Raw genomic sequence first — 17,389 nt, forward strand, 5'->3', positions numbered from 1 at the left:
TGTCAACTGGTTTAACTGAAGGGATGCTATATAAGACACGCTCATTTTGTCGGAGATGAGATGAGAGCCTGACATGTTGAGGTGAGAAGGTTCATATTTGTGTATTGCTGTGATTTTATATTTCTTGAAATTTTCTTGAAGCTCGAGCCTTGTTCACTTTCTTCAACTATTCATGAAATGTCAAGTGACCTTTACGTCACTGGCCTGACCTAAGCGCAGCTATTGTATATCTGCATTGTCGATGGTCATCATGTTTACTATTTAACATTCATACGTTACTGGGATAAATATTATATTGCTTCAGTTAATTTGTTGATTGATTGTTGATTGAAGTGTTCTTTAAAATCATTCTGCAGAAAAATAAGAAGTGAGGTGAGGTGAAATGGGTTTTAACGCCGCGTCAAAGATTGTTGCATATAGCGACGTGCACGCAAGTGTGTGTGTTTGTGTGGCTGCTTGTACTAGTCCGGACTGATGCCGATTTATAGTGCTAGCTCACTGAGATACCATGCCGCAGTTTAACATGAATACCCCACTCAGACACAGTATACTGACTCCGAGCGGACCAGTACTTGTTTAAGCCCCTTACAGGGTAACAACAAGTACCATCTTTTAACGTTTTTGTATGACGCGGTCGGGGATCGAACCCCGGACCTTCCGCTCTCCGGGCTCTACCTTTAGACCACGGAAGCAGTAGATAAATAAGAGAGTTATGAAGTGATATTGATATTTCATAAGCAATACCCTACGCTCATTGTGTTTACAGCTGTTATACCATATGGCATGTTGAGACTCACAATGTTAAAATTCGAGCAGTGAAAAAATACTAATCATGACTGGTCATATTGTAAATACACGGTTTCTACATGAATATTCTGTAGAAACATGTTTTGTACAACTGACTCTTTTTGTATGGAGACTAGATAATTATACATTCAGCTACAGCTGCAAAACCAGATAGTTTTTTAACTAAAACTGTGAGTCTAAATATTTCTTAAATAAAATACACCTTGCAACAATGTAATTTGTGCGGCAGACAGTCTCAAGCATCATAACTCGAAACGTTGTGATGATAAACAGACATATTTCATATTGATGTCAAAAGTGATAATGTTACACTAACAACAGCGCATGGCGCCTCTTAAAAGAAACTTATTTCATTTATTAGAAAAACTAAATTGAACTATTTAATAACTTAATTACCAGTTGAGTAATTACTTAGTAATGATAAATTGCTATATGCTTCCAAACTGGCAAACAGATTTTGTTTACAAATTCCTAAAATCATCAAAAGTTAGTTTGCGCATATCGGGAACCTTACATTTTAAGGAAGAGAATTTGTGGATGTCAACTTCTTTATTATCAGGAACAAAACGTTTCGGAGTATATACTTATTCCTTAGTCCTGAATGAATGATATGAGTCAGAGAGGGTGCACACGTGAGAAAAACAAAAGTAATAAGATAACAAAAGGTGAAACTTAACAAGGGAAGCGAGATAACTGGCGCAGATAGACGTTGTGTTCTTCGTAATTTAGAAGTTGACATCCATTAATTTTCTTCCTCATGTGTATCACTTCGAAATGCCTTTAAAGACAGATTTTCAGCAGATATTTTGTTTAATTCTTCAGTTCGCCACGATGCTAAAGATCTTCCTGGCAGCTCTCCTGGGGGCGGCGTTCGCAAAAGAGTAAGTACACAGCATTATCTTCTAGTAATAATGAGTTTTATTGATAAGTTCTAAGGCCACATGCGCATAGACATACAGAGTCATAATATTTGGCATGTCAATGAATATTTACATATAACTAAATAAACATTACATGTGGAGCGACATTTTAAATATCATAGCGTGATATACGTTTAGACAGTTCATTAATTGTACGCTTACATGTTGAAAACATACGATTTACAAATGTACAAAGGTTGTAAATTTACAAATTTACTTAAAGTTCGTTATTCTGAATATTGATGGCATACAAAAAGTGATAATCGAGAAAATCCAATTCAAAATTTATGTTGCTTCATGTTCCTTTGTGTTTTTTTCGGACTTTCCTCCCACATTAAGCTGACACGCCGTGATATAACTGGAATACTGTTAAACACAACTCACTCACTCACTCTTAATTGTTTTATCGTCTAGTGGGTAAGAGAGTGTATTGGTGAGCTAGGTTTGTACGCCACTACATATTTGTTTGCTATATTTGTTTGTTGTTTAACTCCGCACCCATTCTAACGCGCAATCCTCATGGACATAGCAAGTGTAAAAGCATTTTCTTTTAAATTGTTGCATTACGGGATCACATGTTAACATCCAAGTGAGTTTTGAACGAAAATAATTTGAGAAGCAAAATGCTTTTAGTCGTCATATGTTAATTCGGTTAAAAACAATTTTTTTTATCTGTTACCTATCATTACACTTTCTACACGTCCAGAATATAAATTCCAAATGTATTATATATAGAGAGAGTGTATTTCCTCCAAGTTTCAGGCCATAGGCCCCTAGAACATACATGATATCAATAAAGTGTATACATGAAAGGAATATAATACACTAATAACATAAATAATACATGAGTGAATTGTGAATGACTCGCGTAATCTAAAAGCGTTGTAGATATATTAAGCAAGTTGTGTTATAGTGTAATTACATTTAGAAGACATAAGATTTACAAATTTTTCATATGATGGATTAGTGTGAAAATATGGATCAACGTAATGTTGGATATGAAGTACAAAGAAGAAGGAAATGATAGTCATTTTCAATGTAGTTGAAGTCCAACTATAGTAGGCTTGCATAAAAAGGTTGGCTGCGCCTTCCCGTCTCTCCAAATCACTGGTTTGTCTTACTCGATCAATTACAGGCGCTCGTTATATAACTGGAATAATGCCGAGTTCGGAGTGAGACAACACACTAACCCAATGTAGATATCGCTAACAGATGTTTCTTTACAAGCTACGCATAGATTTTGCAAGCACCGCATGTCCATGAATACAATGAAGATTAGTGTGTTTGGAATTCGAGAGATGTCGATTGACATTTCCACGTCAAAGGTTGTTGATGCATACATGTAGCTGTTAACCTTTCTTGTAAACTTCTACAGAATGCTCACAGATTTACTAAAATCAACTCAGCCACATGCTGCAAAGTCCAATGTACCTGTAGATAATTAAGAAAAGGGTGAAGTTTACTTAAACATACTTCTACCGAAAGAAATATTGTACCATGATGAGTTAGCTAAGGGTGCAGCATATTCGACCAGGGCAAAGACCAGGAAGCGACTGAGACGGGTCGCGTTCGCGTATAGACAGGTAGGATTCCCGTGTACACATTATCTGACATTTTAACAAGGTGGTTACTCACGCTCATTAAATCTAAAAAAAATTAGCTTTCTCGCCTCGTCTTGAAAAAGTTTACTCTGTTGTCGTGATGTGCATAAACAGATCCTGATCCTGGTACTGCCACTACCACGAAGCAATGACGTAGATATGTTATTCTTTAAGGTATTCCTGAAAGGTTTTGTTCAAGTTTACCGACTTTGCCTTGGTGATGGCTGATAATGAGCCTTATTATCCAATGCTGGCTTCCACTGCTGTGACAGATGTCGATATCTCTAGGTGCTATTACTTCCCTGGTCACCCATGAGTTGATTGACACGCGCGTTTGCTTATGTTTAAATATTCAAATCTATCAAAAATGATTCTTCTTTAGACCTCTTACATAAAGATACATTGACACATTTCATTCCAACATTGCTGCGACAAGAAAGTAACAATACCGAACCCTTTGGTTATTTGGGATGTGGTTGAGTGCAAGGTGAAATCGTTCCATGCCTGTGACGTCATAGCATAGAAGCAACATCGTCATATTTGTCTGTGATGCAATAATGAGACGTCGCTACACAGACTGGCACTATTTATGAAAATGTAGCAGGGCGTGGAGTCATCCCACAGATGACATCCTTACCGTGTCAGCTTGCTGACGGGGTTAACTTCTTTGGTCATGTGGACAGAAGGTCCGTGGTTCGAATCCCATCACAGGACTCGGAAATTTTATGGCCGCTACATTGGCGCCTAACGTGGGGCTGAGCACTTTCATATTAAATACAAGCAAAATAAGCCTCTGTGTCCTACTATGCGGCCCGGGACGTGCCTTCTGTTGACGGAGGAGAATGTAGCAGGGCGTGGAGTCATCCCACAGATGACGTCCTTACCTTGTCAGCTTGCTGACGGGGTTAACCTCTTTGGTCATGTGGACAGAAGGTCCGTGGTTCGAATCCCATCACTGTACTCGGAAATTTTATGGCCGCTACAAAATCATAAACCAACTCTCTACAAAAGAAGGCATTTTGAAGACGTGATTCCTTTTATGAATAACATTTATTGTTTATTTGTCACCTACTGATTGAGAATGATATTAGATTATATATATATACTCTCACCCTCATGTCTTTTGATTACAAATAATTCAACACTGGAAACCCTTTGGAGTCTGGCTACTTTATTCGACTCTTGTTGGTGTATTTGATCGATATCAATATCAAATATACTGGGGTGAGCTTCTCTGTTCATTCAGTCTGGCATTGTGCAGCCATGTAGAAATATCATGTCACACTTATCAGGTGAGGTGAAATGGGGTTTAACGCCGCGTTCAAGATTATTGCACTTATATAGCGACGTGCATGTAAGTGTGTGTGTTTGTGTGGCTGCTTGTACTAGTCCGGACTGATGCCGATTTATAGTGCTAGCTCACTGAGATACCATGCCGCAGTTTAACATGAATACCCCACTCAGACACAGTATACTGACTCCGAGCCGACCAGTCCAGTACAACAAGTACCATCTTTTAACGTCTTTCGGTATGACGCGTTCCGGGATCGAACCCCGGACCTTCCGCTCTCCAGGCGGACGCTCTTCCACTAGACCATGGAGGCGGTCACACTTATCAGGACAAGCAATGGGTTGACATACCAAATTTCATACTTTCTCCTTTCAGCCGGTTCTCATTCTTCTCCATCGGTGTTTTATGCATTTGCGATCATTTTCAATAATCAACATAATAATATTCTTGCTTAGCATATCATATAACGAACATTATTAGATGCAGGAAAATATGTACCAATTTCCTGCTTGATGCTAGATACACAAACGGACCAACTTAACGTCCTCTATCCCTTCCAGTTCCTATGTTGTACTGTCCCCAACAACCGTTCGGCCGGGCATGGACTTTGAGGTCAGCGTTAACATCCTCAATGCCACTTCGGACGTCACTGTCAAAGCCACGATCGTTAAAGGGAGACAAACCGTGGCTTCTGCAAGAGGTGTTGTGAGACAAGGTATATGCAGCTGATGAATGAGTAAAATTCTGGAATGACATTGTTATTTGAAGTAGATAATTTGGGTTTCGTGATGACGTTTGTTCTTCCCGTCACAGCATGGTTGTACATATCTGTCTCAAATGATTTCTATCTTTTATTTCAGATCAGCCCCAAAGTATAACACTTAAGGTAATTCAATATTTTGTGAAAAAATTTTATCATCTGATCCATACATTCATATATATATCTACACAGTATCCATTGATCCGTCTTTATGATTCTTCATTCATCGCTTTGGGGGCACGGGTGGCCCAGTCGTCCAAGGCGCCGCGATTCGCTGTGCAGAGTTGCGTCCCTTTGGCACGCAAGAAACCTATGATTGTGGGTTCGAATCCCGGTTCGCCCCGATTATGTTTCTAGGTTTGTCAGCACCATACCCGTGCTCGTGGGTTTCACCGAAGTTGTAAACGTCTGAGACCTGCGCATGCATCGCGTCGGGCTTTCCACCCACATTAAACTGACACGCCGCGATATAACTGGAATACTGTTAAAAGCGGCGTTAAACCCAACCCACTCACTCATTCATCGCTTTGGAAATTGAAATCAATCGAAAATCATTTCATGTTTCTTTGGTTAACTCATTTTGCTTATACTTAATGTCTACTGTGTCTACATGCGTTAAATAAGTATCTCACTTTTTCAACCATGCATGTTATGACTAGGTACCGAAAAATCTGAAAAGCGGTAGCTACAAGCTGGAAGTGTCGGGCAATGGTGGACTGGCCTTCAAGAACGAGACAACCCTGCGGTACAGCGGCAAAGGCATGTCCATCTTCATCCAGACCGACAAGGCGATGTACAAGCCTGGACAAACAGGTGATGCTTTCATTGTTTCGATACATGTTAATGGTATTCAACTGAAATAATTCACTTTTTAATTATTATCTGTTCTATGAGATTTGTATAAACTTGTCATCACTTTTCAATGTTTCTTTTCTCGTGTATGTCTGTGTGGGTATGTGTGCCTGTGTGTGTCTACGTGTCTGTGTCTGTGTGTATGTGTCTGTGTGTGTCCGTGTGCATGCACGTCTGTGTCTTTGGGGTTGGGGATGCGATTGGTCACACATCGGTCATATTGGTCACACATTGGTCTAGCATCGGTCACATATAGGTCACAGTTTGTTCACCTCGTTCTCATCATAGTGGGGCGGTCGGGTAGCCTAGTGGTTAAAGCGTTCGCTCGTCACGCCGAAGACCCGGGTTCGATTCCCGACATGGGTACAACGTGTGAAGCCCATTTGTGGTGTCCCCCGCCGTGATATTGCTGGAATATTGCTAAAAGCGGCGTAAAACCATACTCACTCACTCACTCTCATCATAGTAGGCTAAGCATTGGGTACTTGGGTCCCATTCTTACCCGGAATCCCCACGGGGATGCAGTGCCACCGCATGGTTTTGTTCTCCTGCGGCCGAGTCCCATTCATGAACCGAACTGTCTCGCATCTCGCACTCTACAGTATGTTTAACGGGTAATAGTATCCGCGCGATCACTCAAGTGTGTACATGCGCATTTATCTTTCAATGCGAGTCTGTGTTGCATCTCAATTGATTTTTGGGGTTAATTTCAGTCAATTTCCGGGCTTTTGCCATGTTCCCCGACACGAAGCTGTACACCGGCGCCATGAACGTCGACATCTTCGTGAGTAACACTTTACGGCTTTACGACTTCATTTCATTAATTATTGGCAAGGTGCCAATACACAATACCATTGAAATAATTTTACATAAATGGATAACATATTTCCAGTTTCTGATGATATCACACAGAGATGTAATTTGCATCGTCGTCCAGTGTGAATACTCCATGTTTTTCAATGTTTTCAGGATCCCAATTCTAACAAAATCAAGCAGTGGATGAGACTGAAGGACGCTAGCGGCGTCATCACCAACTACCTCCCCACCTCCAGCCAACCTGTACTCGGTGACTGGAAGATCAAGGTCACAGCAGGTGTAAGTTGTAGTTAGGAGTGTGTGAGTGAATCGCGGTAGTATATTCTGAAGACGTGGCGTTCATCTTCAAAATTATAATTACAAACTTCATAGTTACTTAACTGTCTAACTCACTCATAGAATCAAGTATGAAACATCGTTGTTCTTATATTCTGTTACAATAAGAAGAATAAAAGTAAAACGTTCTAATCCCTAGTATATGTTCCATTAAATGATATATGAATATACACGCCCTACTACATGTACTGTCGCCATCGCTTTCATCCTTTAAGGCTCATCTGAAAACACACCTTTTCAGACAACACTATCAACTCTACTCCCCTTTCATCAGGACCATGTGCTAAAACTATGTAGCGCCATGAGCATTAACTTGGTGAATGGAATCTGGCGCTGAATAAATGGACTTATTATTATTATTATTATTATTATTATTATTATTATTATTATTACTACTAAAAACGATAAGGAACACTGATAATTGCAAGGTTGTGTGTTGCAATATCCACCAGCGATGTCCCATTAATTACGATCATATGAAAATATCGTTATTCTTAGCTTCTTATGAGTAGTACATATGCTATATTACGATGTTGTGTAGCACTATCAGTTGTATATTACTTACATGTACCTATATTTCTCACAGAAAATATCCAAGGAAAAAGTGTTCACCATCGCTGAATATGGTGAGTTCTGGCTTTGTACGCATCGCACTTAACTTTAATCGTTCCTTAAACAAAAATGATGTCCTATTATGCAATTCTCTATTTTGACTTGTACAATGTGTTCTCATGTTTGCTCAGGTGAACAATTTACTTGCCTTTGCGTGTGTTTGTGACGGGTGCCACCGCTTGGCAGGATGCGTTCACCTTTTCGCGAACACCTGGTATCACGACTTTTTTATAGTGATTCATATGCTCATTAAATAGTCGGTTTCGTCGCTTTTATTATTATTCACTTTGTATCATTATAAAATTCTTAGGTGTTCGTATTTTTCCAAAGTTGCAACATTAGGGCGGTCACTGTACAGGCTTGATGATCTAACATTTTCAGTTTTGCCCAAGTTTGAGGTAACAGTAGAACTTCCACCATATGGCCTTGCATCTGACAACGATATCACTGCGACAGTTAAGGCCAAGTAAGTCAATTCGTTCGTTCGTTCGTTCGTTCGTTCGTCCATTTAGAAAAGTAGTCTTGGTAGTGCTGTATAATTCAATCACTTGATTCTCCATGATTACAAACTACCACATTATCCCATATTTATCCCATTACCATATAATAACTATGTGTGTGTGTGTGTGCGTGTGCGTGTTTGTGCGTGTGTGTGTGTGTGTGTGTGTGTGTGTGTGTGTGTGTGTGTGCGTGCGTGTGCGTGTGTGTGCGTGTGTGTGTGTGTGTGTGTGTGCTTGTTGTTTGACGCAAGCTATATGAAAGCGACCTATCGAGCCTGGACCAGACAATCAAGTGATCGGTATTGTGAGCAACGATACACGCCGTCGGGGAGCGAAGACACGCAATCGACCAGGCCACCGAAACTGAGCACTCGATCCATTTGGTTTCCTATTTGGACCTGCATAGGATGCTCTAACACGAAATCCCAACGGGGTTAGACTAACTATGAACTATGCTTGTTTTATACGCTGATGAACAGTTAGATATACAGGTGTATAATGCCATTCAGGAGACAACGTTACTACTATATCGGCTTCAATGTCCAAGGTGGGCGCCAGTCCCAGCAAAATATGTTAGGTCATTGCTCAGTCAGATTATTCTTATTATATCCGCGTTCTGTTCATGTGATATACATATCCAGTGTCACTGTGTCGGTATTTCCAGGTACACCTACGGTAAGCCGGTGAAGGGGACAGTCAACATTGTGGCCAAAATACCGTACTACTATCCTCCCTGGCCGATGGTAAAGAAGACAGTGGCTGTAAGTAACTGCATTCAGATCACTGATACAGCGAATATGTAAAATATGTAACAAGATAGAAGACGAATAATACTTCCTTTTGTAGTGTCTAGGGCTGGGACGAGTCCAAATTTACTACCCGGGTACCCAACCCCCTATTACCGGACCCTACCCGGGTACCCACTGTAGGTCTCAGGCGTTGGGAACACAATGTCTAACTGGGAATAGTTTAACTGTAGCCCTTGCAAAAACTGTATGAAACCAGAGACCATATAATAGGTATATGGTCTCTTATGAAACGATAAGATCATGCGTACACTGAAGTTGACTGAAGCTTTTTCCTTACTCAAACATATACAAGTCAAAAGGAATGTGTGCATCATCAGAAAGAAATGGGAACATTAGCGACTTGTAGTGTAACCACTGAGCTCCAATGAGTTTTTGTCATTAAACAATATGTCTCGTGACTAACCACGGGTCCGGGTAGTACTGTGGGTACCCGGGTCCTACCCGAGTACCCGAGTTACCCGTCCCAGCCCTAGTACTGTCCAAACTATCGTTACGAAAGACAGTTACTTCTTCGAACACTAGATTTATTAAACTGCCAAAATGATATAAAAATCTTTGCAAGTATCCTGCGCTGAAAAAGCAAAATATGTTTCACAAATTATCTCTGACATGTTTATCAAAAGAACCTATCTTATAGGCAACATCTACATATGACCTTCAATCTTTACCACAAGTATTGTGTCTTGTAAATATAGTATCTACATTTTTAAAGTGTAAGCTGCCAGCCACTTCATGATATATATATATATATGTTTATATTATGAATAAAAATAATATGTACAGTAATATCTCTATTTATAATGTACATGATGTAGATCTACCTCTGATGTTTATAGTTATATTTATTTCCAAATGTAGATAGTTTGTACCCTGTCCTACGAGGGTGTTCTGTACAATAAATATTCTTGATTCTTGATTCGTGATACACGCACCACGAGCAACGGCACGTGAGTATACATTCAGAGACGCTGTGCCATAACAGCAAAACAAGCATATTAGGTTACACACAACCAAATGTTTTCCCAATAGACTTCTATAGTAACGTTATATTATTTTTTTTTAATAACTAAGCAATCAACAGCTATTACCTGTACGTGTGTGCACAGTTTGGCCTTAGAGCAGCAATAAAAAATAAAAAATGACTAGCTTAGTCAGCTCCTTTTCCGAGTACCGGAAGCTAAACACAACACCCCCAGTTTCGCACCAAATGTCTCCTACAGCTGTGGTCACATTCAGCATAAGTCATCATGTTGAAAAAGACATTACTAAATATAGAAAAACATGGTCAGTTTTACTAACTGGATGGATGTACATTTGAAAGACATAAAAATTTTACAGAATATCCTCCAATCACAGCCTGCAGATATCTCTCGATCTGTACTGAAGGCTCCCTATGAAAAACCGCAATGTCCAAACTGGTTCTGATTTGGTGTAGTAGAACCTATTACCTCCAGTAGCAATAATAGCAGCAATGTCAGGTGGACAAACGTAATGGAAAGCTGTAGGTGTAAAGGTCACCTCTCATTCTAGGCGATGCTTAATCTCCAAACGATGCTTACAGTACCATGCTATTGTGAGTGTCTATCTGGTAGTCATGGTGTACATGGCGGCGTGTTAAGGTCATCAGTTACTTTAGGTCTTCCAGTCCTTTGGCATCGTTCCATGCTTTCCTGTCAGCTATAGCTAACGTGGAGGTACTGAACACCTATTTGTGATTGAAATGGTAGCTACGCAGAACAGAAGTTATAGAAGGTGCAGTGGCTACAACAGAATGAACTACAGAATACCAATATTTTTTCTCCCTGGTGTGATCCTTTCCAGATTTGCAAATGATCTATAACTGTAACAAATGTTAAATTTGGGATAACCCTTTCTGATTAAAGTACAGATTCTTGTACTCTTTTGTGTTGGGTTGGGTACAAGAATCTGTACTTTACTCGGAAAGTGTTATCCCCAATATATTATTTGTTACATTTGACCACTTTCTAAATGACATTGTGTGTTCAGAACTATTATAACACTGTTATACAGTATCGCCATTATTATGAGATGATATTTTATTTGTTGCCGTGTTGTCGTCATTGTCTGTGTTAGCTTTATCCTTCCTCCTAATTAACGATCGCTCGTCACGCCGAAGACCCGGGTTCGATTCCCGACATGGGCACCATGAGCGAGGCCCATTTCTGGTGTCCCACGCCGTGACATTGCTGGAATATTGCCAAAAGCAAAACATACTTTCTATCTCACTCCTTTCTTCAGATTGATGGTGAGAGCAAGGTTACCATCCCACTGGCGGCGATGAAGAGGGTTCGCTCTTTCGGTCTGGCTGGGCAGAGGATCCAGGTGGTCGCTAATGTGACGGAGGACCTGACTGGGATCACCCTGAACGGCTCCAGCAAGATCCTGATCCATCAGGATGCCGTCAAGCTTTCCTTCGCACCTTCTGATCCAAACACATTTAAACCTGGACTCAAATACATCGCCTTCGTAAGTATTTCACCGGGATGTATTAGGACCTCCCTCCATTGCTTTTATTACCAGGATGTCCCAAGTAAACTATGCTTGTCGTAGAACCGACTAAAACAGATCAGCATAATCAAACACCATCAGGTATATGATGTGAATTAATGAATGAGGAAGTCGGGATAATTAATGACGGTTCTATTTACTTTGGGATCACAAGTTTCACCTAATTGTTTACACTCACAGCAGGTTTCTTGCTGCGGCAACACTTACTTTTTATGCAAACTGTGTTATGGGCGGTTCTTCTGGTTGTGCAGGACTTGCTTACCCATTTCGCAAACACCTGGTGTCATTACTCATTTTCAGTGTTCCGTTCATATAGTTTTCAACACTGCCTTCACGCCAAGTAGAATCTGTTTCGGAACATAATCGAGATTGATTGTTCTCTGTCGTTGACGTTCATGTCGTGCAATATTCCAGCAGCCCCAACCTTTGGTGTTTACATTTCACACCTTGAGATACAATCGAGCATGCTCTTTCTACCCAGATTTCATACGATTCTTGCTCCGAAGTTGTTGGATCAAGGTTACAACACTCAAGGAATCAGTAAAGCTTTCACGTTTTATGGTAGATATGTGGAGGAAATTTCCAAATTTGACACATCAGAGACAAAAATTATATCCGATGCAATTCCATATTTTGACTTTACCATATGTTCCCGTGCTTTATCAGGTGAAAAATTGACTTGCCTTTGCATGTGTTTGTGACGGGTGCCACCGGTGGGGCAGGATACGTCACCTTTTCGCGAACACCTGCTATCATTACCATTTGATTTGTTGTGATAAACACATGCTCATGACATAGTCGGAATCGTACAGTCGACTGTTTTATGCAGATATTGCTATTGCTATTGCTATTGTCGCTTTTATTTTTATTAATTCTATTGTAGAATGAAATCCCATAACAAGAAGTATAACTTCTTTATTCACATAACATAAAGAAGCTTAAGGGCTACTACTTCCGCTTTTCATGAAGTTCATTTTTCACCAGATGAAGGGACACGAAGTAGCCTTGAAACGTTGAGTATGTAAATAAAGAAGTTGACTTCTAAAATGTTTTGGGCGGTGGGGTAGCCTAGTGGTTAAAGCCTTCGCTCGTCATGCTGAAGGTTCGATTCACCAAATGGGTACAATGTGTGAAGCCCATTTCTGGTGTACCCCGTCGTGATATTGCTGAAATTTTGCTTAAAGTGGCATAAAATCACACTCTCTCATTCAGTCTAAGATGCTTAATATAAAAACTTGAAATCCAAAGACCAAACGGTACCGTTCCCACTGGATAAACATATTTAAGGATAATAAATCATGAGCAGGTCATGTTATAGACGCCCCAGCAACTGAAATCTTCCAGAAGGCCAATGTTTTGGAAAGAGTCCGGTTCTATTGGATATATGTTTATGCCAAATCCTAGTTTCTCTTAGGGAAGAGGGGACAGAATAGTTCACACGTGAGGGAAAGGATTCTCAGAAGTATGTTTGCAGGGTATCAGTCGCACTTAACTCGTGGTCGTACAAATTCAACCGACTTAATGTTTCTGAAATATTTCTTATGATGATACATGATAGGTGATCCACACAGTGTTGGACAAATATTTGTTTGCTTCGTGTTTCAAACGAAATATCATGGGTATGTTTAATTCCTGTAGTGCTTTTCCACAGCTGCAAGTCCAGCAACAAGACGGGCGTCCAGTTCAAGCCAGCAATCAGAAGGTTCGAGTTTCCACTAGGGTGACTGCTGAGATCGAAGAGAAGACAACCCCGATGTACTATTTTCCCAGGACGACCTCCTTCTCACTCCCAGACAAAATCCTCTCGGTTCCTGACACAGGACTTGTCCCTGTAGAAGTCAACATCCCCGCCAATGCGACCCGCGTCAAACTCGAGGTACGAATACATCAGTTACCTTATGTTTAACGCATTCACTAGATTGACAAGAAGGTTAAGTTCTGGTGCTAGGAGTGAGTGAGTGAGTGAGTTTGATTTTACGCCGCTTTTAGCAATATTCAAGCAATATCACGGCGGGGGACACCAGAAATGGGCTTCACACATTGTACCCATGTCGGGAATCGAACCCGGGTCTTCAGCGTGACGAGCGAACGCTTTAACCACTAGGCTACCCGACCGCCCCTCTGAAGATACGTTTATAACACATTAACCGTGTCATCAATATCGGATATTTCCCAAACAACTACTTTTAACAAATCGAGGCGGTGGGATAGGCTTGTGGTCTTTTCTCGTCACGATATGGCTTGAATATTGCTAAAAGAACGGCGTAAAACCCATCTCACTCACTCACAACGAAAATATTACCAAATGGGGGGGTTCTTATGTTTAAGACTTTTTTTCGGGTGCTTAGTCACCTAAGATCAATCTTATAATCCATGAAATGGTCGTCGTTGTTGTAACATACATGTACAACCTGGCTATCATTTTGATAGACGTGCTTACGTTGCATTCAGATTTTGAGATGTCTGAGAAACCAATTCATTTCAGAATTCAGCAAATTCTGTCTTATAAAGTTTATCCGTTTGTGCCAAAAAACAATAAGATCAGCGATACCAAAAGGCGGGAAGACCTGAAGTTACATGTTAAATAAATACAACAAAGTGGATATTTATATATCATCTATATTCGCTTAACGACACCAGTGTTATAACTATGATTACAATACAATGTGATATATGTTATATTTTGCATTACACTTCCTGACGAAAGTGAAAAAACAAATTCTGGTACCCAATTGTGGGTTCGAGTCCCAGATGGTACTGGAATATGTACTTTACTTAGAAAGTGTAATCCCAAATTATTACATATGTTAAAATGATCACTTTCTCAAAGAATTTCTCGAATTACAAGAACCTATGGAAACACACCAGCGTGACGTAAAATAACACAATTATGTCAACCTTGTTCTGGCATTAAGCAGAGCTTGGAATGACCGCTTGATAGCTTGATTTAAACATTTTGTTCTGCTTTAGGCATATCATGGCCCTGTAAGGGCTTACAAATCCATCGACAAGAGTTACTCTCCAAGCGACAACTACATCCAATTGATCCTGAAATCACAACAACTTTCAGTAAGTATCTTACTTCCAATACAACGTCAACCTTGTCAGAACAGGTCCCTAAAGCCTCTTGCTGGGAAGGGTTGTCAAACTCTGTCACCAGATTTCGTGCATCGCTGTTCATGCTTTCCGTAACTGTTCTTCCTGACCCAGACTCGAGTAGAGGCTCGTACAACTACAACATTCGTATCAGGATTCCTTTTCAGTTCTCCCTGCGTGTACATGACTGAATTCCAAAACTAAGGAGAGGTTTTATTTACTTGCCTTTGCATGTGTTTTGACTGGTGCCACCGGTGGGGCAGGATACGCTCACCTTTCAGCGAATACATGTTGTCATAACATTTCTATAGTGATTCATCAACACATGCTTATGATATAGTCGGAATCGTATGGAATGGGTTTTGTCGCTTTTATGTATTTGCGTCCAAAATGATTGTTTTGTCAAATGTACCCAATCTCGTCAGATATACAGATAAAAGTTAGATATTCCTTTATGAACTCCACTGTAAATATGTTTGGTTGTTTATTGCAGGCTGGAAACGATGTGGATTTCGATGTCAAAGTCACAGAACCGGTCAACGAATTAGTGTACCAGGTATGCGCTTTTCACACAGTTGTAGATGCAAATTTTAGTTTTTCGGGTGTTTTTCAATAAAAATTAATTATGAACCAAATGATTATTAGTTCGATGGAACCTATATTTTTATTTGATTTTTTTCAGCAGGCATTTGATACTCCATCAATGGGAAATGCATATATGTATATCTGCTAAAAGAGTTACCTTCGAAAATGATTCATGTTTTCATGACAATCAGTTATTCCATTTCTATTGTGGAAGTACATGTAACATTTACCAATTCTCAACGGGACGGAAATTTGCAAGTTCCCTTTCTTTCCAGATAATGTCTCGTGGTTCCATTGTGGCTACTGGCACTATCCACGCAAACCAGCAGGCAGATTTCAAATTTGCCATCCCGGTGACACCAAAGATGGCGCCAAATGCCCGGATAATTGTGTATTACGTCAGAGAAGATGGGGAAATCGTCACAGACAGCGTTAGCTTTGATGTGGAAGGTGCATTCAAGAACAAGGTAGAGTCAACTTGCTACTGAAGTCGAATGAAGCGAACCACTTTAACAAAAGTTACACATAGGGCAAAAGAAAGTATACACCAATGTTTGATAGTGGTTAAAATGAAACAAACAAGAAATGGTTATTCGATGGTGATGTATTTGACTCGGGTATCATATATTTTTTGGACCTTAAGTTTGCAGTGTTACGGCGAGTGTTTGCAGCTAGTAACGTTTTGATGACTTAGAGGCATCCCATGAAGCTGACACTGAACTCATTTACTGTCTTCTACGTGTTTCTGGGGGGCACGGGTGGCCCAGTCGTCTAAGGCGCCGCGGGGCGGTCGGGTAGCCTAGTGGTTAAAACGTTCGCTCGTCACGCCAAAGACCCGGGTTCGATTCCCGACATGGGTACAATGTGTGAAGCCCATTTCCGGTGTCCCCCGCCGTGACATTGCTGGAATATTGCTAAAAGCGGCGTAAAACCATACTCACTCACTCACTCTAAGGCGCCGCGATTCGCTCTGCAGAGTTGCGTCCCCTGGTCACGCCAGAAACCTTTCCGGTCTTTCCTCCCACATTAAGCTGATACGACATAACTGGAATACTGTTAAAAGCGCGTTAAACCCAACACACTCACTCTCTCACTACGTGTGTCTGTGATAAGGTGTTCGACTACTCGCCTCATTGGGGATCTACTTGAATGTCTGGGGATCATTTGAACGCTGTGAAATGTGACATCCTAACAGGAAAGAATTGTCGCATTAATACAGGGGGCGGTCGGGTAGTCTAGTGGTTAAAGCGTTTGCTCGTCACGCCGAAGACCCGGGGATATTGCTGGAATAATGCTGAAAAACGGCGTAAAACCATACTCACTCACTCACTCATTATAACAGTGCAAATCAATTGATCTATATTGTCCGCTAGGTGTCTATCTCCATGGACAAGACAACTGCTCAGCCTGGTGACAGTGTCAATGTACAGGTCACCGCTGACCCCCAGTCCCATGTCAACCTCCTGGCCGTAGATCAGAGCGTCCTCCTCCTCAAGTCCGGAAATGACATCACACAATCTCAGGTAGGTGAAGGTCCGACAAGGTATAACGGATGTCGACTCACACGTTTAAGGATTTAAGGATTATACCAATATTTGAACATATTTAATTGTTAGTTTGACACCGTTTTCTTACGTGCCCCTGTGGCCCAGGATGACGATAACATGTCCGTAAATAGGGTTCGAGTGTATAGAATAGAATGTCAAAATTATACATACTTCCATCAATGCTAAGCGTACATCAATATGATTTAGGCATGGATAACTGACCACCATTTGTCCATTCGTGGCACAATGGATCGTTTAAACGTAACAGGTGTGTATGAAGTGTACTCTCAACTAGATCTTATGCAGTATGACCTGAATTATGATGAGA

General features: G+C 40.6%; 1 protein-coding gene across 1 annotated transcript in view; it reads left to right on the top strand.

Annotated features, from left to right (window-relative positions):
- LOC124117074 (CD109 antigen-like) overlaps positions 1-17,389 on the top strand; it is a 45,447-nt gene continuing 28,058 nt past the window's right edge. Inside the window, exons 1-16 of the mRNA XM_046478777.2 lie at positions 1-81; positions 1,630-1,688; positions 5,180-5,334; positions 5,480-5,505; positions 6,039-6,192; positions 6,945-7,015; positions 7,201-7,326; positions 7,970-8,009; positions 8,377-8,461; positions 9,160-9,256; positions 11,564-11,791; positions 13,485-13,709; positions 14,804-14,902; positions 15,423-15,485; positions 15,790-15,981; positions 16,888-17,037. Coding sequence (XP_046334733.2) covers positions 1,639-1,688; positions 5,180-5,334; positions 5,480-5,505; positions 6,039-6,192; positions 6,945-7,015; positions 7,201-7,326; positions 7,970-8,009; positions 8,377-8,461; positions 9,160-9,256; positions 11,564-11,791; positions 13,485-13,709; positions 14,804-14,902; positions 15,423-15,485; positions 15,790-15,981; positions 16,888-17,037 — 1,761 coding nt within the window. The 5' untranslated portion in view covers positions 1-81; positions 1,630-1,638. The remainder of the gene's footprint in view (positions 82-1,629; positions 1,689-5,179; positions 5,335-5,479; positions 5,506-6,038; positions 6,193-6,944; positions 7,016-7,200; positions 7,327-7,969; positions 8,010-8,376; positions 8,462-9,159; positions 9,257-11,563; positions 11,792-13,484; positions 13,710-14,803; positions 14,903-15,422; positions 15,486-15,789; positions 15,982-16,887; positions 17,038-17,389) is intronic.

The sequence above is a fragment of the Haliotis rufescens genome, unplaced genomic scaffold (genome assembly GCF_023055435.1).
Source record: "Haliotis rufescens isolate VD_foot unplaced genomic scaffold, xgHalRufe1.0.p SCAF_7, whole genome shotgun sequence".
Classification (NCBI taxonomy): domain Eukaryota; kingdom Metazoa; phylum Mollusca; class Gastropoda; order Lepetellida; family Haliotidae; genus Haliotis; species Haliotis rufescens.